Source organism: Ascidia mentula, chromosome 5, assembly GCF_947561715.1.
Source record: "Ascidia mentula chromosome 5, kaAscMent1.1, whole genome shotgun sequence".
Classification (NCBI taxonomy): domain Eukaryota; kingdom Metazoa; phylum Chordata; class Ascidiacea; order Phlebobranchia; family Ascidiidae; genus Ascidia; species Ascidia mentula.
Genome location: NC_138570.1, coordinates 10,806,993 through 10,833,567, shown reverse-complemented (window position 1 = coordinate 10,833,567; position 26,575 = coordinate 10,806,993). Strand labels below are relative to the sequence as shown.

General features: G+C 41.9%; 1 protein-coding gene across 1 annotated transcript; it reads left to right on the top strand.

Annotated features, from left to right (window-relative positions):
• Positions 1–1,119: 1,119 nt before the first annotated feature.
• On the top strand, positions 1,120–24,290 carry LOC145901964 (ephrin type-A receptor 4-A-like). Its single transcript, XM_082989787.1, has 20 exons — positions 1,120–1,417; positions 5,126–5,190; positions 6,973–7,130; positions 7,203–7,326; positions 8,017–8,127; positions 8,428–8,586; positions 8,940–9,057; positions 12,718–12,873; positions 14,809–14,917; positions 16,240–16,384; positions 16,771–16,864; positions 17,630–17,853; positions 18,158–18,357; positions 19,661–19,869; positions 20,486–20,733; positions 21,627–21,836; positions 21,933–22,082; positions 22,151–22,338; positions 22,438–22,767; positions 23,499–24,290. The coding sequence occupies exons 1-20, from the start codon at positions 1,312–1,314 to the stop codon at positions 23,668–23,670; spliced, it is 3,276 nt and encodes a 1,091-aa protein (XP_082845913.1). The 5' UTR covers positions 1,120–1,311; the 3' UTR covers positions 23,671–24,290.
• The last annotated feature ends 2,285 nt before the right edge of the window (positions 24,291–26,575 follow it).

Here is a 26,575-nt window from a genome sequence, read left to right as displayed (position 1 = left end):
AAATATTCTTCAAGAAAATTTCTAGTTGTGCGAATAAACAGCACTTGGGATTTCTCAGTTATTCGTTTTACATTTCTCACCTCAGTTGACGACAGATGTGTCGTCACAACATCTATTGTCTCATTTGTCTGAAAATAAAGAACAGAAATATTGTTTCCGCACAACAAAGGAACGGGAAGTTGTAAACCTGAATTCCATTCGCCAGTTTGCTCAGGTTTGCTGCCTGACAGATTTTTCCACTTCATGCTCGCGTTTTAAGGATTGGGGCTTTTGGAGGCATGACTATTGTCTTGGACAGAACGTGAGCAGATTAACGGGGATTAAAGCGACAAGTAGATTAGATTTTGGATGTCATGGCGATGTGGGTTGTGCAAACAGGAAGCCTGGCATTTGACTTGTTTGGCTCTGTGTTAATTCACACCACACCTGTGATGTGACAGCGATGGAATGGCGCCTCCACGCTCAATAGCTGCCGGCATTAACTTGAGTTTGGGAAGTGGTCTTCATGGCTCTTACCGGTTATTATTTTTTTGGTTTATGAAATACCAGTCCACTGTCGCACAAGTTAACATAAGCACCGCCATGTTTCTTGTTTTAAACTGGGAAAATGTTTCGAAATGTATTTTGGAAATGCAGCAATTGCGTAAGAACGTAATTTCTGCTGTTTGTCAAGTAAGTTTTATAGTAGCTCAATAGTAACAATTTCAAAAACATGCTAATACATATGTTGGTGAACTGTCATGGCAAGAATCGTGATAGGATGAAAGTGTTGCTCACACAAAGCAGTCCGGTGAGTTGCGCAGACAAGGAAGAGAAAGAGATTGCGTTTGACGAAAAAGGCAAACTCGCCTTGGGAGAAGATGTTTTTACTACGGGCCTTCAGTCAGGGCGTCATTTATGTGAGAAAGCAGGAATGTGTAGGGTATCTGCACACCAGTTTAGTCATGCATTATTATTGCAGTAAAATTGTGACATTTATCACACGATTTTTTGTTTTATAATGTGTCATTTACGTGGCAGTGGTTCAGGGTTAATGTAATGAATTGTTCTTATTGCTAACCTTGGCCAATCATTGACAGCCTCCTAAAATGACATTGTTGTGTATATTGTGACAGAATAGCAGACAGGAGTCTGTCGCCATCGTTAAAATAAAAATTGCTCTGTAAACGTTAATTGCAAACATACATAGCTAAGTGTGAAAACAGTGTGAAGTCGGAATTCAAAATCGTGAAAGGACATAATACGACTGGAAGTGACTGGAGTGGAATTAACCTATATCTGAGAATATTACATGGTCAATAAGCTTGATACATGTGGGTCACCATGCTTCGGACAAACGAGCATTGTAGGGCTGGTGTGTTTTGGTTCCTCTTTTTGCTTACAACCACTCTTGTAAAGTTGACCGACGGCAGAGAAGGTAAGCAGTTGTCAACGTTTTACAAACAAGCAATAGTTTGAGGTTATGTGCCTTTGTTTCTACGTTTTGCAACGTAATTCGCGGTTGCACTCTGACTACTTTGTTAAATTGGATAAATATGTCGTTAATCCGTCCGGGCGACTATCTCCGACCAGTTAATGATCGGGCGTTTGCGGAAATTTCAATTACGACGGGACGTTGCAGATGAAAGTAGGAATTCTTCCTTCTAGTGTTCGGTCGTGGGAGCGTTTCTCTTAATCCCGATTCGCTCAATAGTTTCTGGTTCGCAAGGGTTCATCGTCACAAACCGTTGTCGACCTCTCTTGTATTTTGTCGCAGACATAAACAACACTTACTCACAGTCGCCAGCTTGGTCTGGCAATCTACGTATTAAATATTATTAGTAGAGTTACTGACCAAATGACCTTTACATAGATAGGCAGTCTGAACACCAAAAACTACCCTTAAAGACCAAAGCGTTGTGTAGGAAATAAAGGTGTTTAAAAATGAGTTGTAGAAACAGGAACGGAAACCTCGGGATTACGCACGCGACTCTATTTACCGCCGTCCGGTGAATCACTCAACTCGCACAATAATCGCAAAACTTTTTTTGCGACTGCAGGTAGCTTTAACCCAGGTAGAGGTGGAGCTCGGACGGTGAGTTGGCATTCCCGCTCTACCGGACACGGTATCAGATTACCCCCGCCCTGATGCCCCACGCACTTGTCTGAGTTTTCAGTCAATGTAAAGGCGAAACACGACAGAGATTTTCCTCTTACTTTTAAAATGCCAAAACCATCCGGGTACATCCACATAAAGGTACCAGTGGCGAGTATGGTTTACCATTTTAGTGAGACCTTGGGATATAATGTTATTATAACAAGCATGTGGCTGGGTCATGTGCAAGGACGTAGATTGGTGGATTGAGGTTAAACACCGTAAACATGGCCTCAATTTTTGTCGCCGGCTTAAATGCTTCTCCAATTAAAGTTTTAATGGATTGAGGGATACGGCGCCATATAAGTTCCGCGCGCGGCTGGCTGGCACCGGTCCGTAAAATCGAAGGCGGTTTACGATCACAATTGCGTAAAACTGGCTTGTTGCGGTTTGCTAACTGCCCAATGTGATACACATGTAGCGTGAGAATTGCTTTACATTGTCTGGCATTTCTTGTGTAACATCCCTTGCGGATTTACATATGATGTTGTTCTAACGGAACTAGTTTTAGTGTTATGGCCGTCGGCTCCGTGCCCATGACAAACCTATCATAAAAGCGACACCATCCCAGCAAATCGCCCAACTGTGTTTACCCCTATTCGTAATAACGCCCTTGTATTGCTTGGTTGGTTGGTGTCGACAGGAGCCGTTTGCTTTTCGCGCAATGCATGCTTGCTATCTCTACCAAGACACATCCAACAGCGTTTTAAAAGGAAACGACCGATTAGAGCACCTAATTCAACAGTAAGGGATTGGATATATCCAAGATGAAAAAAATTAAAAATGTCAGAAAAATTATTTCTTTAAATTTCAGCTGGTTTGCACGTAAACTTTATAAAGCAGTGATCTGAATGTGATTCAGCTTTATCCAGTATCAAATTCAATCCATAACATTTGTAAAGCGATACATCAAAGGTTGTGATTTTATATGAAAATATAACTGATTATTGACGACAAGTGGAAATGAAAAAGTCCTCGATGTGATTCAGACTACCGCACGCGCACATTGATATTTGAATTTAGAAACGGCGATTTTTATAACGAGCTAAATTACAGTCGTCTGCGCTTAGAACATCCTGCCCGCCGCAAAGCCAATTTCGTTGATGACAGGGTGTCGCGCTCACCTTCCAACACGCCAAAAAACCCTCGGGCGGCTCGAAAACCAAGCTTTCAAAAGCAGGCGACCCGCGACAATAGCAACACGTTCGATCGCTATCTCACGCTTTGAGATTGAAATAAAGAATTCGGCACATTCAAACGAATCCATCCGGCACAGGTGTCGCGGATGTCGCAAACAATTGCCGTGAATCAAAAAAGTACATGTGAAACGTTTGTATTTCGAAACTTAAAATCTGTAGTCTGAACTATACAGTGACGTCAACACAGTGTACAGAGTAAATGTCGCAAGTACCATTTGTCGCTTCCTGGGTCCCGTTGGTCTCTCTGCTTGCGAACAAATATAGCCACGACGGTGCCGGAACAAAATAAGCTTTGTTCACTTTGACAGACCCCAGTCTTAAATTGAAAACCAGCTTCCAAAGACAAACACGAGATTGCGTTAATTTACATTGCGAGTGGATTATTAGACGCATAAATAATTGATCTGACAATTTAAAAGGAACATTTAGGTCACCTTTTCTTCCCGACGGTAATAAAGTTCTCATTAATAAAACGTGCCGCCAAATATTGACCGCTGTCTATGAAAACCACAATACCCCATATCTTTGCTATCACACCAACAATCGCAAACACATAACAAAAACCTGAGAAAATGCTTGGTGTGTTTTGCTGTTCCCAGTGCAAGGGTAGTAGTTGTGACTGACAGAAACTTTATATGATCCACCTGTGACACTGAGTGTGTATATCCGCTGCGTGGTTGCTCTTCACTTGTAAGGTGTGCGGATGTTGTGGACCACCAGGTTAATTAGCGTGCAACCAACATCTTCACATTTAGTAGCAAAATATTCAGATATTCAACGTGCGTTCAATCTGCAACTTGGGTTTTTGTTGTAAATATTCATTCATTGCTTCAGGAAATAATCAAGCGTAAATTATTATCACATTATTGTTTCAAAATTTAAATTATATAAGCTAATGTTTTATGTTCTGCATTTCTATGTATGTTCATTCATCCGTAACATGCAAGTTGACTACAGTTCAATGACCGTAAATTACAATTTTGAAGGTAATCAACTAATTTGTCTTCAATATTTGGTTATTAACAAGAGAATCGCCATAATCACGAGCATTTTCGGCGAGATAATTTAATTTCCGCGGCTTAGGTTCGCACCCGCGTGACCATGTTTAGACTCGCTCGTTGCACAACACTAGGACGTCCGCACGCAAATCACTATATAGGCGTCGTTCCTAAAAGATCTAGAACCCATTCTAGATTTACTGCATTGAACATTTGCCGACGATATCGCACGTGACGTTTAGCATTAGACTTGAAATTCATCAAAAGACCGATAAATGGAACATGACTCATTGAGTGCCTGGATGTATAGGTCCGTTATCGCAGCGAAAAGTTAACAAAGTGTGCTCCAGGGTACACATCGTCGGTAAATGCCTACACGAGAATAAAGATAAAGGCGACGGAGACTAAACAAGCAAAACTTCAATGAACTTAAATGTTGATTGTCTCAATCGACACGTTCAATGCCTTTCGTCTCGCGACTCGGTAACGGTTTGTCAAAGGCGTGTAAAGTTTGCGTTACGTTGATACTGTGTCGCCTTTTCTTGCTCTTGACCAATAACAAACTGTTTGAAATCATGCGGGAATTTTGTGCCCCCTCCAACCAACTGTCCTTTGATCTTTGATTGATCGCACTCTTTGACATTAGGCCTCTTTTAATGTTACCACAACAATTTTGCGGGTTTACTCAGCAAATACTCGGGTTGATACTAAAGCTGTGCAAGTTTGTGACTTGCAGCAATTGTCGCCAGGATATACACCCGAGTGATTCCTAACTTACAAACTTTTGTTTGCAGCCGTTTTACTGGATACGAGGACTGCTTTATCCGATCTGGGATGGACCATGTCTCCCCAATCAGAGGTAAAACATTAACACTAAAAGTTTACATTAACCCCCCCAAAAACCTAACAGCGAAGTGTTTGAATAGAGAGGTGATTTAGCACAAATGCTGTTGCAGCTCGATCTATCTTCACAGCTGCCATCCCGCTTCTTATATTTCCACCAAATCCCGTAAAAGGGTTTCAGAGCGGGGCTGCGCTCGTATTTTGGGCCATAAGAGCCGTTCTGCTCCGTTGCAAGAACGGTTTCCTTTGTTGTGACGCGACCTTAAATTCCATCGCCCGCGCACCTCGGAGCGTACAACAAATGTGTAGGAAAGGCCTGACGACCGCAATCCCCCGAAACGCACGCCAGTTACCGGTTGGATGCTTTGATGTTTCTTTGTGGAGTGCATTATGAATCAAGGGCAATTATTTGTATAAATGCAAGTTTTATATTGGTGTAATGCCCAGCTTTTCCACAATTGTTTAAAGGGTGTTGTGTGATTAATGACTACTCTCCTGTCCATCGGCACACCTTGCTTTGATAGTTTTTTGGCATTGGGAGAGTTGATAAATTGCCACCGAAAAGCTGCAACTGCGTTTCGTCCACACCGCAACATTGCGCTGGTTTAAATAAATGTGCGCTTAACGACGTGCGTAAGAAACAGTGCAGAAACGCGCCGACGTTTGCCTCTGACTGCTCGAAAAGAATAATTGCTCCACATTGGCGAGCTCCAAAAGCCTAATGGAAAAGGTAGAAGGGTTGACGAGTAACAGACAGCGAGAAGTGGAGCGAAGAAAACATATGTTTCCCCCACTTCAAGAGCAAGCCAGTTTTGTTCGTGCCGCCAGGGGTTATCGATTTTGGCGATACAGCTTCACTACATTTCACGATAAGATTTAGACCCGGCGAGATTTGGTGCTATTCTCATGGGTGGCCTTTCGGTCACTTAAGAATGTCATTCAGGGATGTGGGAAGTACTGTAAGCGTCAATCTTCCTGTTGCTTGACAAAAATCGTCAAAATGACAGACAGTCATACGTTTTTCAATGCTGATTTGAAAATTTGTGGCCTGGCTGAAACAACAGCAAGTTTCCATGACGCTCGCGCACAGACGGGGCGTGTAAGTAGCTTCGTCAGATGCTTGACGTAGTTTCATAGTTTCGACGAAATCGTAAACTGTTGCTGCGGATGCAAACACGCGTTCCAGAAGCCCCTTGCAATTAAAAGGTGCGATTCTAAATGGAACACCACACGTCTGCGCTTCCTCAAAATAAAAGAAAACCGCTCGTTTGAAATAGAAGTAGGGACCTAAACACGAAACGCGGTTCACGCTCTTTCTTAACATCTAATTAAACTGGATTTTATTTCGAAGCCAAATGGGATCCGTGATGCGTGAATTGATAGTGAATTAACCCACTGTGACATTTGTTGTTCGATAAAACATGTTTCGCTTTCTGTAACCAAGGTTTGTTGTGAACTAGTGGTTGGTGATCGACACAAGATTTAGCGATCACAAAACCTAAAGTTTAAAATATCAAGTTTTACTTTCGCGCCAAAATGTGGCGCACGAAAAACCTTCGCCCAATTTCCTTGTTGAACAACTTTACCAATACTTTAACGAGGAATTCTAGGAACGTTTGTCCCAAGTGCCCTTGGTAATTAGTGCCGGAAAGTGCCATTTGAAGTCTTGTGAAAGCTTTCCAGGCCCCCTTGTGAAACTTCACTACAGAAGTACTTATAAGCAGACTTGACGAAGCTGAATATTCATTTGAAACGATCTATCGCCATTTATGTTAAAATATTCGCTGATTTTTTTTAGTGGCAAGAAATGACAAGTCCTGATGCCCAAGGCAATGAACGGAGAATGAATATGGTTTGTCAAATCACAAAACCAAACCAGGACAACTGGATTCGGACGGATTACATTGCGGCGGAAGGCGCACAACGTTTACACGTCGAAATGAAGTTCACAATTCGGTGAGCGGTTTGCTTTACAGAACAACAACCAACAAAGTAGCACTTTGCTTATAATTTATGATGTTTGTGTAGATCGTGCGAGGACGTTGAGAACGTCGCAACATGCAAAGAAACTTTTAACTTCTACTATTATGAAACTGATCGCGATGAAGCCACGTCAACCTTTCCACCATGGAATGAGGGGTCTTACACCAAGGTTAGTCTTGCCCCATTTCTATTATAACACACAAGCAACTGGCATCCACATTGCTTTCAAACGCTGATAGCCCCCAACACGAACACATTGTAACACATCAAGGTGGTGACTCCGCCACTCAACAAGCGGTTTCGTGTTGTACCTTATCCAGTGTAAGCTTCTCCTTACATTTGTTACATGCTTGCACTTGAGACGTTGCTGCTTCGTCACCCGTGACTAGAAGATTTCCAGGATTTGCAGTATTGCGAAAGAGTGCAAAACAAAACTTTTGCCTCCGGGTGCTGACGCATTTGCTAGGCTTTGACTAAGTTAGTGGGATTATGGTAAGCTGTTGTAGAAAGAACAAGCATCACGTTATCGATTTCCATTCGAAATCGACTTGGAAAGCTTCCTTGACAAATACACCCCTGCACAGGCCAAACCACGAAGTTAACTAGATTATGTGAGCGTGTTGCGTCGATTGATTTCCAGGCACTTAATTGTGTTGGTGGAGAAACAAAACGTAAAAAGCAAAGTCTGCCCAGAGGTGTTCAGTTTCCTTGGTATTTTACTCTTAGAATTGTAGAAAATTTTGTCACAAAATATAGGAAACCAAAACCTTATGCAAACACCCGGGCTGATCGGACATTCTTACATAGAAAAAATGTTAAAGCTATTTTTGTACTCACACAATATATTTGATTTGGTTAGGTGGATACTATTGCAGCAGATCAAAGATTCTCTCCCGGTTCTGATGATACCAACTTTGAAACAAGGGATATTGGCCCAATTACCAAAAATGGGCTATATTTGGCCTTCCAGGTATGACATTCATAAACGTGACGTGTTTGTCTGCTGTGTCCAACTCGTTGCATTACTCGTGTAATATCCGCTAACGCCGGATTTGATCGGCGTAGGCGGTAAGTTTGGTTTCGTCCATCTTTAAACACATGCGGTGAAACGAGCTGCACGACTTGGTTCGGTGCACTCGATAAGACGAGATTTCCGACCTTAATTCCATTAGTTTGTCTGCAAAATCGGCTCTGTATATTTAATTCACTATGTTTTTTAAGCACGTGAATTTCCGCAGTAAAGTTCATGTGTTGATTCATTTATACACAGGACACTGGAGCGTGTGTGGCTCTCATGTACATTCGAGTTTACTACAAATATTGCGAAGAGACCATCAGTAATCTTGCCGTCTTCGGACGAACCACAGCCGGCTCGGAAATGACGTCATTAGAGGACACAACTGGAGTTTGTGTACAAAACGCCGTGGCGGTAAATTTATATATGTGCCGTTTTTGTGTACATCAACACATGTCAAGTGCAAGATTGATACAATTTAGGCCAAATTAAAAATTCTTACAATCGGACTGCTGGGAAACATATTGATTACAAGGTGTTCCTTGTCAGACAAATTTAAAAGTGCGGTTTACGGACATCGCGTTTCGCACCACTCAAGGCGCATGTGGGCATTTTTACACAAAAGCGCCAATTTACGTCCAACTTTGGATTGAATTCGCCGGAAATTCCGCTACAGATTACGAGCAATTGTACTTCTACTCGTGTTAGTCGAAAGTAACCGTGACGTGTCACATCCTCCGAAATCTCATGACACAACTAATTTGCAGACGAACGGAATGCAGCCAATATTGTATTGCAACGCGGAAGGAGACTGGATGGTTCCTTCAGGAACTTGCACATGCGATGCCGGTTACCAGCCCAACTCTGAGAAGACCAAATGCACAGGTTTGTTTGCTTGTTTTCATTGTTGGTAAATTTGATTAAGTCGCCGGATTTTCGTGCGGAAGAAGAGGGCTGCACATGCCAATTGCACAGATCGTTACCCACATTGTTTGCACGTCCAGTTATGTTGAGCCTGTTTAAGCAGTTGTTACACTACTAAAGAGCCTGCTAGCATTGAGCTATTAGCGTTCCTTGTAATTCCGGCATGCGCGTTGTGCGCCGCAACAAACGATACCATTCTTTTCGCCGCAAAGTTTTGCAAGCTTGCTCCACAAGCAAAGGTTTTGCATTGAAAAGCTTTCCGATAAGAGTCTTTGAGCGACTCTCTCTCATTCCAGCCCTACTTCAGCAGTCGCCGGAGCCTCCATGCCGTGGTGAATGATGATTTATTACCCAAAACACAATTAAGTCTCCAGCACTGGTTGGTGTGACAGTGTTCTATCTTGAAGAACGCAATGCCGCGCGTTGGTCACGCCCGATTGGTCGTCAGTCAGTGGACAGGGTGACCGGGTGATAAGCAGAACGCCTTTACTAAGCTCTCAGTGTTTGATTAATAGACCCCCACTTGGCCGGGGACAGATTTCTACAGATTAGATCCAATCGCTGCTTGCTGCACTGTACTGTGGTCAAAATGAGATGACTTTCTTTGCGGAATATTTCTCATTTTGCGCGTTAATTTTCCAGCAACCTTGCTATTTGCGAAAGCAATTAATTATCCTTTCGTCAGTGGCGGGGTTAGGATAAAATTTGACACCAAACAAAGGTTGTTCCGTTCAGCACCAATCTCGAATCATTTAATCGCCGTTTGACGCATATTCGTGACATGGCACGTGCTTATAATCCTAATTCACCCGACGCTTCTGTTTCGGAACAAACTTATTAGACACTTGTAATTCCTAGTTAATTTTCGACAGTGTTTGTTTTAGCATTTAGATCGCCCACCGTTAATCGACGCAGTGTTGTCACTTTACACCGAACAAATCCTGAATACACTGAATTTCAACTTGATACCAGTTGCTGTCAGTTGGGATTTTAAACCGATTGCGCGTTTACAGCCAAGAAAAAGTCAGTGTGGAGAAAACAATTTCAGATCTGCTCGCTCATCATGCTGGTCGTGACGGAGTGTGAACATCTACAATCTTTATAATTTAAATTTAGTCGCAAAATACTTGGCACATTAGCGTAAATACCTTTGGATAAGCGGGAGCGAATTTTGAACTATGCAGGCAATTGTTTCGCCTACTTGCCCGACCGATGTGCTCCGCACTGCCCGGCTACCGCTAATGTGTTATTATTACATGTTGTTTGTATACACATTTACGGCGTTCTGACACGAACCTGCGAAGCGGCCATGCAGGAGAAAGTCTACACCAGAATAGGATTTTCAGCCACATTCGTGCGTTATCGATACTTGTGTCATCAATCAAATTCAATGAACAGAACATGCTTATTTTTTGATTCTGCTTGAAACCATTTATCATTGCAAATCCTGTAAACATCATGCAGGGCGCTGTATAATGTTCTTCGACTCGTGAATTGTTCAAACGCTTGTTCAAATCACAATGCTACTAAAATTTGTTGTCTCGCCTAAAACATTCCTTATCCTGTTTACATTAAACGAAAAAAATGTAGTGAGTTTCTGAGATGTTTTCTTAAAGCACTTTTTTGACCTAAATATTGTCAATCATATCTTCTTTTGTTTTGATGTTGGTTAACTTCTGTGTCAGTAGTAAAGCACATATGTCAGTTTTTTTTAATTACCCAGACTGATCAGGCAATCGATCAGTCTCAGTCAAACAACAGAACGTCAGGACACGTTGTGCAACTGTACATGGGGTGGTTGTTCATCTTTTCTCTTTTTCTCTCATAGCCCTTGCGGTGTAATTGTTTATGATGGACAGCGAGTTGACGTAGAATTTTCACCTCTAGTGACCTGCTGACCTGGTCATCGCACTACAGCAAGGACAGAGTCGCTTGTGTTTATTTGTAAACAATACCTGGAATTGGTATTGCTAGTTACATGACGTAAATTCCCGAAAGGAATTTTTGGGCGAGACAGTTATTCGGTTTGACGTATGTACTGATGTAATGCATAATAATCGGTAATAAATCTTTTGAATAATTTTTATGTTCATTAACTTGAATATTAATCTGTTGCTGATTATAACAATAACGACGGTTCACGTCAATCAGCACGCTTCACCTTTGAACACCACAAATCCATTTCATCCTAAACTGCTCAATAATGTGTTGCCCACAGGGCGTTATTGAGCTTGTCTGAGCATCAAATCATCTGGAAAATAAGTTTCAAAATCAAGCTGGACAAACATGGGGCAATGCTTGGCTTGTTGTTTTACGGTGCTTGGTAAATTCCAACAATACATTTGCGGCGGGTTGTGATGAACTCTTTTGGCAGCGAGCTCGCAATTTTGACAGCGCATGACTTGATTTGACGAAAGACTGTGACGCTGATGTGCGAGAGAGTGATGAAATCGCGCGGAACCCGTTTTAAAGTTGTTCCATGGGCAGACGCTAACTCGCTCTGTGCTGTTTTAAGTTTGTTGTTGTGGCTTGTTCCTCTGATTACGAATTCATTTCCTTCTCAAAACAACCGACCTGAATTTCCTTCCACTCTACCAGCACCAATATTTTCGATATTTTCGAGTCAATTCAAGTTAAGAGTTGGGGTGTAGACAATTGCCGAAAATAAAACGTCCTCACTAAATTTGCAACAAAATAGTGAACTGATTATATCTGGTATGTCCCTGCGAAAGCCCTTACTAAGATGTTGATGTTTTCCAAAACCTGCTCAAGTTCGGTGGAGAAATTATCGATCACCTGTTATTTACCACTCAATGACATGTAACTGAGAACTGGGGGCATTCAACCGCAATTAATAACACTTGGCCCCGTCTGGGAAGTAGAACCAGCGACGGCCGTAGTTCAGCGTATCAGAGAGGTTGGCACTTGGCCTTTCGGTGAGAAACTTGTGGTGAATCTTTATTAGGCCGATCGCGTTACACCCACCTTGCATTCACGAAGCGTCGACAGACGTTGATGTGTTGCAAACCTACACAATCACTGTCGGCCACCATTTTGCGCGTTGGGCGCTTTTAAAACCATTGTTTTTGGTCGTTAGCTCTGAAATGCCGTCCAGTTTCCAGTTTGTTTGCTGGCCATTTACCTTGGCATGCGCACAGAGACTTACTTAAATCTCAATAATCCCGTACCTGAGTCTCCACTTTAACTCACGTTCTTCCTATTCTCACCGTTAGTTTTTCGACTGAAGCAAAACGAACCGGGAGATTACGCTAATCGAGTGGAAAGAAAGCGATTTTATCTCAACGAAAATAATTGTTTTTCTTGATGACAAGCTGCAATTAACATGCCGGATGGTTGTGTCTTGTGTGACTAGCCAATGAATCTTTGTCACAACCTTTAGTGTAATATTGTTTTGACTCAACAAAAGTTTTCGAATTGTTTGTATTTCCTGAAGTTCCTGCTAGCTAAAGTAGTTTGCCACATGCGTGTTTTAAATTAGTTTCGGTGTGATAAAGTATTTTGTGTCTTATCTTATTTTAACATTTTTAATATGTTTTCTTCAGATGAAGAAAAAAACTTAGTTGCACTGCAATATTGACCGTTTTCCATTTGCATCAACAGCTTGTTCGCCCGGTTACTTCAAATCGACCGTATCCAACGACAATTGTGAGCGCTGCCCTGCTTTCAGCTCGAGCCGAACTCCGGCTTCAACCTCGTGTCGTTGCACGTACGGGTATTTTCGCCCTCCCGCCGACGATGCGAACCAAGCTTGTACAAGTGAGTGAATATGCATTTGCATTGCGAAGCCAATGTAATTGGATTAAAGCTTTGGCGCTTGAGTGCTTTGTAGGACGAGCAGCAAACAAGTGATTGCTTTGAGTTCGAAAAACGTTCCGTGATCGAGTTTAACAATTGTAGTTTACACTGACGACTCTACTTGCCTGGTTAACATACTAACCTGAAGTTTTGTTGGCATGGGATGATTGCTATTTTTAGAATGGCCGGTTGAAAGCACATTGTGTAGTTTGTCATTCGACGTGGGGTAAAAAGGAGGAAATTCCTGGAACCCAGTGTGTTTTGGACATTTCTCCGAGACAATCTAGAGACACATTATTTTAATCGATGTAAATTTGGAGCGGTTCCTTGAAACTCAAACACACCATCTGTTTTCTTGTATGTTTTCTTCGGTAGCTGCTTGCTTACCTCACAATTAGAGTTTGACGCACACCTCACAATTAGAGTTTGACGCACATTAGAGTTCTGAAGCAAACAATGGTCTGGGTAAATTTCTCATAAGGCACGTTTGTAAAAGTCGTCTTCCTGATAAGGCCATAGCCAATAAATGTTAACATTATTAAACCGTAAATTTCGAAATTATTCTCCATCAACTCCTGTTAATATGAGCAGTACCTTTATAACTTGGTGTCAACATTTAATTCACAGTTCACCCTTTTCGCCTCAAGGTTGGTATTTGTTGAAGGTTTTAGCATCCACTTGCCGCTACGGGTGAAAAATTCATGTCGTAAGGTTTCAAAATTGTGGGAAGTTCCATGCGCTTTATACATTTACTTACTAGATTGACTATATTTATGTTTTTTACTGTACATTATTTTTGCGCATAACAACACGCTAGAATTGAGTGGCACGCGTATATTTGGGTTGTAATGCTATTTTTGGTCGGGGCCCATGCTTTGCTTAGACTGTCATCGCACCAAACCCCGCCAACTGGCGTCGCAGCTAGTAAGGATTTGCTAACACAACTCCAACCCAAGGATATGCTTTGATTTCGAACACTAGAGAAGTGATGTTAGCTGCGCATGGTCTGCGGAAGATCGGTCAGGATTGTGTGACCCGAATGACCAGTGCCAAGCCTCCATCTGCAGCTCGTTCGTTTTAATTTTCGCTTTGCTTGCACTGTAAATCCCACCACTTAAGCGGGCGATCGGGTGTTGATATTTTGCCATGCGTTTCCAGCCAGGGGCGCGCTGGAATTCGGTTCGGTTCCTCGCGCTGCAAACGAGGCGAGGTGAGCGCCTAAAAGTTCCCAAAACAAAGAGGGTAATAGAAAACTCCAACAGTGTTGTTTGAGTTTACGAAACGGCATTTGCTGATCCGTGTAATTCGTGCCTTACCGTGCGGCCTCTGATATAGTAAAAGCAGGTTTAAATCCACTTTCGCACAGTAAACATATTGCAACATATCTGATTGTGTGACCACCGGTAGATCCCCAAGTCTCTTTTTCGGCTGTTTTGTAAGCAACGCAACAAAATTGGCTCGTGGCCCGCCTTTCTGGCTGCTGCAGATAAACAGGGGCTTGAGTGCAGTGTTGCCATGACGCCTCATTGTCCAGCACAGTTGTTTGTACAGTGCAAATTGACCACAACGCACTGGTCCCGCTTGTCCATAAACTTCTTGCAGCCCCGCAAAGCGAGTCTTGCTGTCGACATATTTTTTATGTTTACCATCCACGCGCAGTCAGTTGGTCTTAATGGAATAGCAAATATCGATGCAGTGCGACTATTTGGGTCGCGACCCTATTTGATACATTTTAGTTGCTCTGTTGACGAAGGATTTAGCACTTTATCTGCCGCCACAAGTCTACCGATGAGGTTTTTAATAAAGTGGAGATAACAATAGTTCTTAAAGTTTCTCTTCCGGCGCATCTTTTTTCCACAATAATTTGTAATCAAATTTGTTCTCACTCATTTTTAGTGCCAGCCTCTCGGCCTCGAAACCTGTATTCTGTTGTGAACAAAACATCTGTTCGACTTTATTGGGAAAGGCCGCAAAACGACGGAGGGAGAGATGAAATGTGGTACAGGTAAGATGGTGGTAATTGTGTTTGTTGGAAGGTTAAAAATTGTAGATCTTAAAAGGAAAACCGAGTGTCCTTGTCCTGGCCAAATTACGTTACGTAAGGAGCGTTTTTCCCGCTGCTGTCGGTCCAGCGCGGAAACTTTTTTCACAAAGAAACATGTTTTTGGTCTACGCATCCAATTGCATTGTCTCCCACCTTCTAGGGGAGGCGATCAGGTTACAGGATGTGAGTATCGTCACCTGTACTGTTCTACATGTTGGGACAATACTAAGCGTGCCACACCGGGGCCTGGTTAGAGGAATTTGTTGCTTTGCTAATCACTATTCGTCTGCGCCGGAGGTATAATAACAAATTACGATTCAAAGGAAAGTCATTGAAACAGGTCATGTGAAAAGCACGTGCCCACGTCCTGTCACACCTCACAGAGATACCATTGATTGTCGGTTAAAGGCTGTAATCGGTTAAACGTAAGGCATGGTACCTTGGGTAATTGCTCCACTGTCGGTTGGTTCTCTCCTGACAAAGATGTCGATCAGGTTGTAATGACACTTTGTACAAGTTATTCGCATTCGTAAGGAGAGATTATTCGCGCATTCAACATGTAAAGTGCAGCCAACAGCCGGTCGTTACAAGTGTGTGGTGGATATGTGAGACTTTAACAAGGCGGCAACGCCCTTGCAAATTTCGACTTGGTACAAAGGAAAGAAAAAATGTTTTTATGGCTGCAAACAAATGTTATAGTATTAACAAGGAAAGCCAGTAAAATCAGTAACCCGTTGCGAAAAACAAAAACCCAGTGAAGTGCAAAGCACGTCGTTTCTGACATGCGCCAAACGCCAGAACATGCACCAAAGGCAAATAAAGATTGATTGCTTGAACCTTATGGGAGTCTATAGCGTCCCAGATCTCTTTAATCCAGCGATATGATGCGCTGCACCTCAATAATTCCGTGCTAGAGCGAGACTCTCGGAAGAAACAACACCTTGAACAGGTGATGATTACAAAGGGTGCGAAACGGGTGGTCCAGCAATCAAACTCAAATCAGGCATCGGTATGTCCAAATCCTAAGTCTTACTCACGCAGGGATTCCCGAGAATCGAGACGAATATGCGTATGGTAGTTAGGCTTGTTGCTCAGACTCAATTTATTTACGGCACCATAACAAACTGCCAGTCACATCTGCTAGTGTTTGTGTGTACCCAATGTATTAGTTCTGCAACGTCTGTGCCTCCACATGTAGGTCAGACGTTCAAATCCTTATTGTTTGAAATCCTCCGACAGCACGTTAAAATTTTAATAAACGTAATATTTTGTTTTACTTTCAGTGTGCAGTGTTTCCGTTGCCAGCAGAGATTCACCCCTTGTTCTCCATGCTCTAATCACATCAATTACAATCCTTCCCCGCATCAACTTGTGCAAACTGAAATCTTAATTTCGTCGTTGAGTTCCTACGCCTTTTACAAATTCCAGGTGAGTTACAAATACCTGTGCATTATTTAGGCCAGCACTGCGCTATGGATCGATTTCGTAGTAGTTCGCTGCCGTGACAAATTCAATCGCGTTTCTTAGAATAACGAATTAGTCTGTGAAGGATTTATGGACTCAAAAGCAATGAAAATGTGGTTGTTTGGTTTCCCAGAAGCTAGCTAGGTCTGTGGCCAGGTGTTCTGTTTACAAATTTTGCAACATTTCAGTTAAGAGATATCTACACTGTGATAAATGGCAGCGTAAACGGTCCCCTTGCGCTTACCATCTGTTGTTGTATCTTGCTACTGGTTGACCTTCTGATAAGAAACGGACAGGAATTCGCCGCGAACGATGTTCATCGAAAATTAATTTATTTTATGTTTGGTCAGATTATCTCGATCAACGCTGTCACGAATATTGCCGCTTCGTCTGGACATCGCATCAACAATTACGCAGAAGTAACAGTGCAAACAAACCAAGCAGGTAAGCGAAATTCATATATTAGTTTGTTTTGCCTGTAAACAAAGTGTCAGGCATAGTCTACTGTATGGTATGCAGTCTGCACCTTTCTGTTTAAAAGGCCAACTGTCTTAAAATCAAATTTTATTGGTTGGAACCCCGAATCATCAATCAACCATTTTCAATTAACTTGGTTTGTATTGGTATCTGTTAACAGCGTTTTATAATAAAAGGGTCAGTGGAGTCGTAACCTTTGCTTTTTTCAAACACTGTCTGTCCGCGCTGGCGAAACCAGACAAACTTTTTAAAAGCACGTTCGGGGTTGAACACATAATCGCCACCATCCTTGCCAGAAAGCTCTTCCTGTTTGTTATTGCGTGTGATGTCGGTGTTAGTAATCCTACTATCTACTTGCGTTCTTTGGCGTGTGTCAGTTTACAACTGAAGTTGGTTTAACGTATAACTGCACTTGTTAGCCTAAAGGTATGCAAAATGCCCAGTTAGTCATCCCATAGCAGTCTTTGATATTGGCGTGACTAAGTGGTGTGGGGAAGAAAACGTCCATCTTTTCGACACGCTTGAAATAATTTCGACGAATGAATCACGTGATGACAGGATATGCAATGATTAAGGTTGACAAGACATCTGGTGGTGCTTATTTAGCACGATCACACCCTATAACGAACATTTCAGTCTCTAAAATAAAATACACTATCGCTTTTACTTGACAATAACAGTAAGACTTGCCAAAACGCAATTTTGTGGTTGAAGTTGTTCTTTTTTTCTCAGCACCATCTGCTGTCAATGACGTTCGCGTGGTTGAAATCAGTACGGATTCGTTTGTTGTCGTTTGGAATCCTCCAACAGCAACTAACGGTCAGATAACCAACTACCAAGTGATGGTAACATCTCTAGCTGACGACCCAACCTCAAGGACCAACTACGTCAACCACACCAGGTCGTTGCGCCTTAAAGTTGAACCACTACAGCCATCTTCTCGTTACGTTATAAAGGTAAGAGTAGAGGGCAGATATTCAATAGAATCTTATCTACGCCATAAAACCAGTTCGAATCTTGCGTTTCTGCGATTGATCTGAGAAACAATCGTGAATAACCCATGTATATGATAAGAAATCCAGTTACGCGATTTGGTAAATGTTATACTCGATCATTACAAACCAAAAGAAAGGGAAGTTTGATTTCAACATTATTGGGTTACAGTTATAACAAGTCAAAGTTTATCAAAGGTATAAATATGGATGTGAGGTATAATTGCACTAGTGACAAACTTATAAACTCTCCACACCATTTGTCCAGGTTAGAGCGAGGACACAAGAGGGATTTGGTCCATACAGCATGCCAATACGCACCAAAACCAACAATAGACCAACAGCAGCAACAGATGATGAATTAACTGGATCAGGAACTGGCGTCGACATTTCATTTCTCGCCATTGCTGTTGCTGGTGGAGTGATTCTAGTCCTCGCTGTGGTGGTGGTTATCTTTATTTGGCGAAGGTGAGACTGTCGATTAAAGATTAAGATCGAGTCTGGTTTGTAAGACATGATGGCTCAACGAAGGATCTATTTGACTGAAAGCAATAGTTGGTTGAGGATGTCAAAATAAATCTACCGGTTCTTTGTTCCGTATAAAACGTGCTGCCCGGTTTATTCTATCCAGACTACGTTTAGAGATGGGCGTTTTACTATAATGTGATAAATATCAGTGAAAAACGGTGTAAGCTTATTGTCTATTATATTATACTTCCAATAGACCATATATATAGCGCAATGAAATAAAAATTCCTTTTCTCAAAATGGTTGAACAGTTGTTTGTTTTTTTGGGCTTAGACTGTAATTCTGACCATGGGTCATTTTTGTGAAAAATAATTGCCAAACATGGTGTGGTAATCGTGCATGACACACCGAGTTGTTTACGAGCTCACGTCGAAACAACCTCACTTCGGTTTCCGAGCGAAATTATCTCTCGCACCTCTCGCTTAACTGCCCCCTCCAATCACTTGTATGTCTGGAAGTGTCACATGATTCCCTAAACCCCGGGGCAACTGGAGCTGGTCTTTAGAGTCAGGTCATTTCACGCGGCTTGGAGAAGTGCGACATTGGGGCACGTTTTCTTGCATTTACTGGCCGCTAAATGCAAAGCTTTCACTTGCTGGCGTTTGCTTTTAACGGAAAATAGCGGTTTGTTGTTCTTGTGCGGAAAGTTGAAAGATGGGTTTTGTAAACGCGGCGTTATTGATTGCGTGCGATTGAAACCACAAAGCAAGTCGGTGTTTAAATTACATCGCGAGGCAACCTGTCGTTGCCGATAGATACAACTCAACAAAGTTTAATCTCCGCTAGATGACGGAGCTTGCTGTTTAATCTTTCTGCATTACTGTGTAATCCATGCCACCCATGCTTATCAGGCAAGCGCAGATAGACAGCTTATAATACTGGGCGCTTGTCACGCAATATCTTTCATTCCCTGAAACCGTTCTTGGCTTTACGTGATTCAAGGCGTGACCTTGGCTTTGCTCAAAGTCGACTGGGCGTGTCTGCGGCGCATCTTCCTGTACTCATTCCGTTTAAAACATTTCGTCGCGTAGTTACCAACGCAAATATTTAACACAACTATATATTTGCTTTCAAAAACTTTCGCGTTTTACTGTGAAATTCACACACTAAGAAAACCTTTGACCGATAAAAATAACTTCCTATCACCCTGTGGCTCCAAAGTTATTTGGATATGCACTGTGGTGCAGTGAATTGCATATGTCACCACCAAAATAACGTTTATTTTTCATATTTTTTCTTTCAGACGCACGAAAGCTAACAATTTGAAAATGGCGGATAAAGAGAAGCATCCAATGTTTAACGGAAACTCTGTGGGTTTCAACGGATCTTTTCCATCTCCTCACAAAACCTACATCGATCCAACAACCTACGAAGACCCAAATAGGGCAGTGCGGGAATTTACCAAAGAAATTGACTCAGCCTGCGTGAAAATAGAAGAAGTGATAGGCGGAGGTATACCCAATATTACTGGCATGTGTTGGTAAAAATCTCTATAAATAGTCTATGAATGTCGCTTCAAAATGCGGGCAATACGGGAGGATATCTACATCGCATCTAAATCCCGTTGACATGCACCGTCACGCTCGAAGAGCCTTTCTCTATTCGCTTGTGATCCTGGTTGAATTGTATTTACAAATTCTATTCGACCGCCACGCGGTGGAAGGTGCCTCTTTTTATCCGTGACAAATTGTGTGATGGTGAAACGCCCATCATTGTGAAATGTCCAACACAAACTTTCTCCCGCCTCAGCCGTCGCAAAATAAACAGGAAATCTCCTAATAACAAAACGCTAACCTGCGCAGATCCAACGCATAACGCTCCCTGATTCGCAAAGATAAACAAGATTCCGATGTTCCTCGTGTTAATGTTCTGGTGGAATGATTGATTGTTGATCACAATCGTTTTTTCTTGCGGTTATGTCGCCCAGTAGTAAAATAGGCGTTGCACTAACCCAACATTCACTTCTCCCTCGTAGATTCACAATTCTGAAAAATATTACGTTGGATGCGCGAGGTTGTTGGTGAATAGTTGATTCTTGGTGTTTATGGCATTTGTCTTTGGTTTGCAGGGGAATTTGGCGAAGTATGCCGAGGACGGTTGCAACCTAACGATAAGTCGGAACGCGACGTGGCGATCAAGACACTCAAGTCTGGCTACAGCACACAACAGAAGCTGGACTTCCTCGGCGAAGCTTCAATTATGGGTCAGTTTGATCATCCCAATGTCATTAGACTCGAAGGCGTTGTCACCAAAAGTCGTCCCCTGATGATCATCACGGAATTCATGGAAAACGGTTCTTTGGATGTGTTTTTACGAGTAAGTTACGACCTACTTTAGTTACAGAATTAATCACAAGGAGACAAAGTTGCAGATGACTTGTTTAGTGACCATCGCAAATTGCAAAAATTTGACAGTGATCGCAGTAGTTGCGTTAATCGGTATAAGCTGTTTATCATTGAACAAGCTTACCCTGTTGCATCATTGAATGCATGACATAGTTGCACACATGCCCGGCGTGTGCTTTGGCGTACAGTACCGACGAACACAGTGTTCATTAATCAGGTAAAGCTTCGTTCGTCAGGAAAAGGACTTGAAAAGAGAAGAAGTTATAAATCTGACTGAAAATGCAGACTAGCGCCAAGTACAGGGGATTTCTCCACAAAAAAACTGACGGGCCAGTGTTTTCAGGCAATCCGCTCTGTAGATGATTATCGCAACCTGATAAGAGGCTTGTAGATGGTGCGTTTGTGCCTGACTGCATTGGCCTGGCCCGAAAACACAACCTTTCGTGGCAACATGCGACGGTGCATAAACGCCAAAGAAAGAACACAGATCAAACGCTCAGGATGGATATATGTCAATGCGAACGTACATTCTACGCAAAGTCCTGAATGTATACAAGAGACTGTCCATCTTCACACACCATCCTGTTGTCTAAATTTGCAAATTATTGACCCAAGTATTACCGGATTAAAGTAAACCGATAGCATCGTGTTAGGTTGCCGTAGTTTCAATCCAATTTGCGGCGGGGTCCTCAGTTGACTGCACAAAAGTAGCGGCCACACTTCACTTATATCACGTTGTATCTGCAACATACAGGCCATGTATTTTCTCTTATTATATGGACTTCTTTTGACAATCAAAAATTGCAATAAAATTTTATTGTCCACTTGTTTTGATTCAAACGAAAATTTGCTGTCTTTTTGCAGAACCACGACAACCATTTCTCAGTCATTCAGCTTGTTGGAATGCTTCGCAACATTGCAGCGGGGATGAAGTATCTTTCTGACATGGGATATGTTCACAGAGACTTGGCTGCACGAAACATTCTCGTCAACGCCCAACTTATCTGCAAAGTATCAGACTTCGGCATGAGTCGTGTTTTAGAGGAAGACTCCGAGGCAGCTTATACTGCAAGGGTATGTCTACATTTCTTAAGTTTTGTGTTGGTGTTGTATTTTGTACACATCATAGACTTGGATTATTGTCTCATATTCGGGATTGTCTTTGCACAGGGAGGAAAGATTCCCATTCGTTGGACTGCCCCGGAGGCGTTCACATATCGAAAGTTTACGTCAGCTAGTGACGTATGGAGTTATGGAATCGTCATGTGGGAAGTGATGTCATACGGAGAGAGACCTTACTGGGGAATGTCGAATCGAGACGTAAGTTTTCATTTGCAACACCTTTTCTGACCATTAGATTCAAACATTTGACAACCATTTCTGCACAGGTTATGAACGCAGTGGAGACTGGCTACAGATTACCAGCACCAATGGATTGCCCACAAGTTCAACATCGCCTCATGTTAGATTGCTGGAAAAAAGATCGCAATCAAAGGCCAAAGTTTGCGCAGATTGTCGCCTCTCTCGACAAAATGCTTAGAGATCCGGCGCAGCTTAAAATCAAAGCTGGACACGAGTAAGTATTTCTTCAGTCCTTGTGTAATGCTGAGCAGAAAGACGTCAAGCTGTTTTTCGCACTGATAGACATATGATAGTTTGACATATTTGAATGTAGGCGACCACGTAATGGAAGGATTCCAAACAGTCAGTGTCGTCCATCTTCTGCTCTGGGTCAAGCAGTGTCACCCACAAACTCGACGAATCCAGTGACCAGAACTGCATCTTCACCTCCTCACTCATCATCCACTGGCGACTCGGGTTACAGCAATGAAGAAACTGATGAAGAAGTTCCTCTTGTTAATTCCAACGATCAACCAAAGTCGCCCGCCATAAACGTTTCATCTCTCGGTGCGTGGCTGGAAAGCATCAATCTCTCCCATTGCAAAGAGAGCTTCACGAGAAACGGTTGCACTTCACTTGAGCAAGTCCTGCAGCTCACTCACGAGTATGTTGTGTAATACGAAAATATCATATTGGGGAAATGTGTTAGGATTATTACTTCGAATTGGTTTATTCCCCGACCAGGGAAAAAACGCCATCTACTCGTTAAGGTTTATGCCGGCTTTTGATTCAACATATTGTAAAAAGAAATTCGCAAAATTCCGCGGCGATCTCGTGCGAAAAGCTAAATTTTTTAAAATGCCAAAAATATCATTATAATCTGCACCAATCCCATTAATGTCAGGCATGCGTGCCAAACAACCCGGCCGTAACCAGACACGGTAGAAGGGATCATATGCTATAGCGTGTCGGCTATGAAGGATGCGGCAAAATGGCCACAAGACCATAAAACGGCATGTAAACTACTTCCATTACGCCCAGATTAATTGTGTGACTTAACGGCTCGTCAAGTTTTCCACTTGGCCTGCTACATGTCAAGCAGCAAGTTTATCGTACATATCTTCAGGTCATGGGGTCGCCTGGCTTCGGGGTTTTGGGCCACGCTACACTGAGCCCCGACCACATACCTGACATTTTGACTGGGATAAAATCTTTAAACCCATTGTCTTCGAGCGTCAAGAATTCAGTCTGAGTCGCCAACTGCGTTTCGTTCAACCGACTCATAGTTACTGGCTAGTTTGGGCATAATTAATTAAAATACACGTCATTCTGCACGAATACATGTACAAATAAATACCACAGTGGCCTTTTTTCAACATGCTGTGTTGTTTATAGCGATCTCGAAAGAATGGGAATTGACGACACGAATGACCAGGATCATCTCATCGAAATGATTCAGAAGATTGCGGAGGAAAATACGGATGACGATTGTCATGGAAGAACTTCCACCGTTCTTCCCTCTTATAACGAGAGTCAACGACTGACACTGACAGGAATTTCAGTATGAATGATGATTTTCCGACTATTTCTCAAAATCAAATGATAAATTAGGACCCTGATGCGGGTCAAGAGTTAATGAAGGTGGAGAAATACAAAGAATTTCAGTCCACGAAAAGAGCTTGGTTATTTCAAAAACATTTGCGACTGCCCAGAAAAACTTTAACGGGCTGCATAATAATATCGGGATCAAGATTTATTTGAAAACATGCCTTTTGTTTACAGGTGATAAATTTTTGTGTTGTTGATAATTTAGAAAGGTGCAATTACGTTGCAGCGTTGAGCAATCAGGTTTAACGGGGAGCAAGCAACTGTTTTTAAGCGTATTGTTTCCTGCTTCAGCTTGCTTTGTTACAGCCTTTGCCTTTTATGTTCCCACGATTTTTTACTGTTGCGCAGATTCTAATGCTCGTTATATTTGACTGCACATAGTGTGGCTGAACTGCCCAAACCTATAACGGCACAAAAATGTTTTTTAAGCATCATCTACCATGGTCACCAACGCGAGCGTTGCTTCTGGTTTTTGGTTGAAACTTTGATGACGTTATTTTGCTATTTATTTGTTGCCATTTGCTTTTCTTGTATACGAGTACGCAAACGCTCCAGGTCCGCGTACTGAATAAACAAAATCCCCACAATGTGTTTTGGTGGTCAATGTGGTGGAAGGAAGAGGAGCCAAATAGACAATCTTTTTAGTGCCACCGTTTGCATGCAATCGCGTTTTTTAGCATAAAATGAACAGGACGTATGCATTGAGCTTTTACTGTAGTTCAAGTCATCATACCATGCATTTTCACTGGAACAACTATTGCACAAAACGACCTAAAAAAGTTTTGAGGACAAAAATAGTACACTGGCAAACGGTGAAACTCTTATTTGTGAAAGTATGTGATATTTAAAGTTTAAATAAAGTGTGGTATAAATGAAGTTGTCATAAAAGACTACAGAAATCAACTTGGTGTTGAATGGCGAATCTGTCTTTTACGTAAGTTCAAATCAAATTCGCAGTAGGCCTTATGCCACAAGCGCTGTAGGCTACGTTTCTTTTTGCTTATATGTGCACAAAGGAACTTTAGCCAAACCACATTGTACCAGAAATCTGATTTTGTTTTGCTGCACAAACAAAGCATTATCCATCTCTATACTTATGTCCCAGGACGGACGCAGATATAGGCTTCCCACAATTCATTTTCTTATCCGATTATAGTGGGTAGAAGGAAACCATAGCTAATGAGTGACTGTTGATATAAATGATGTCTTTTAGTTCCCACGTTGGTCGCTTATGGCATCATGAAGTTAAAAATTAAAAAATTTAAAGGCATTGCATCGAGAAATAAAGTAAAAAGGAATTTTCCTGACTAACTTCGCATTCGAATGTAATGGTTTTGACATTTTCTGACACCTGATCTAATGTATGGTAAAATTTTTTCAGGGTGACCAAAATAATACTACAAAGTCAGAAAATACTTACAGGTCGAAACAGTGCGTGTACACACCCTGTCTGCAGCGAAGCAAAGAAATAATGTAAAAATAACTGATGGTTTTGCCAAAATCTAACCGTTCAAAAACTGCACGGTTTACGGTGAAAAGATTGCAAATTTCTTGCTCGCAAAACCCCAAGGTAAGACAAATTTACTCTCGGTTGGGAACCCTGGATTCAGGAGAGTTTTTCAATGTGGCACCAATAAGCACGTTTAAAAGGTATGTGAACACCTTCTCTCAGAAATTGAGTAATAGCGACACCTAGGGATAGCATATTCTGGTCGAACTTTCAATACCTAACTGATTACGCTGTAGTCAACTTGAAAAAAATAAATTCAAGTTAGAGACTCTATCGACTTCTGTGTACCATGGTTACAGTGTTAAAGTATCCTTTGCTCTTTGGTTGGGATAGTTAGTATTTTTTCTAATCGAGTTTGGCGTGGAAACCTCATTAAAATTTCCTTTCATTGCAGCAGTTAGTTCATCATATGCAAGCATGAACACACAAAAATTTTCTTTATCTGAATATAATTTAAATGTAGTAACTATGATGTCCACAGGTATACGCGAAATACATGTATCGAAGAACATTGAAAGACGAAATACTTGTGATTTTATGCTGAAGTTGTTGAAACAAATCAGTTGGTCAGTTTTTGAATGCTATAGGACCTATGTGGGTATTAAATTGGAGAAATCCTGTTTTCAAGGCTCTCGGCTGTATTGCATCTAGCGACTGTTCCGCTTGTTTCCCAATGACCGTTGATGAGTCTTGTGACTTACATAGGGACCTTAAATTCTACAAAGTTAAAAAAAAAAATTTTGCTCCTGGATGAGACTGTACAGAGCAAGGACTTGTTGGGCCTCCTGGAAGATCATATCACCAACAGGGGGTACACCCAGCCCTTGGGGAAGGGCTTTGACACTTTTTCAGCAACTAAATTTGATGCCATCGCATAGAGAAGAGTTGGAACTTACAAAAAATGCAAATCAGTGGGTAGTTGAACGATTCATTTGTCTGCAAAATCCAGTTCCATTTTTTGTTGCTCTTTTAAACAAAATACTGAGTAACCAGGAGGGCAACTGGCCCTAGGGGGGTGGCTAAACCATTTTTTCGGAGACTAATTTTGATCAAAATTTGTAGATATGAAATGGACCTTTCATAAAATCACAAATGATTGTCCACTTAAACGATTCATTTTTCCACAAATACAGCCTGATTTTTTTGCTCCATTTTCAACATAAATTTCAGCAGCACCCACCAGCAAGTTACTACCTAATTGGAATAGCTCAAAACCCCACTAAAACTGCCCCAAACACCTTAAAATTCGCAATGACAACAGCACGCACATGTGCGCTCATTCAACCGTAAATTTAACTTAATTGCGTCACTGCTTTGCTTGGTGATGCATGACTTTCCATTGTGACACAGCCAG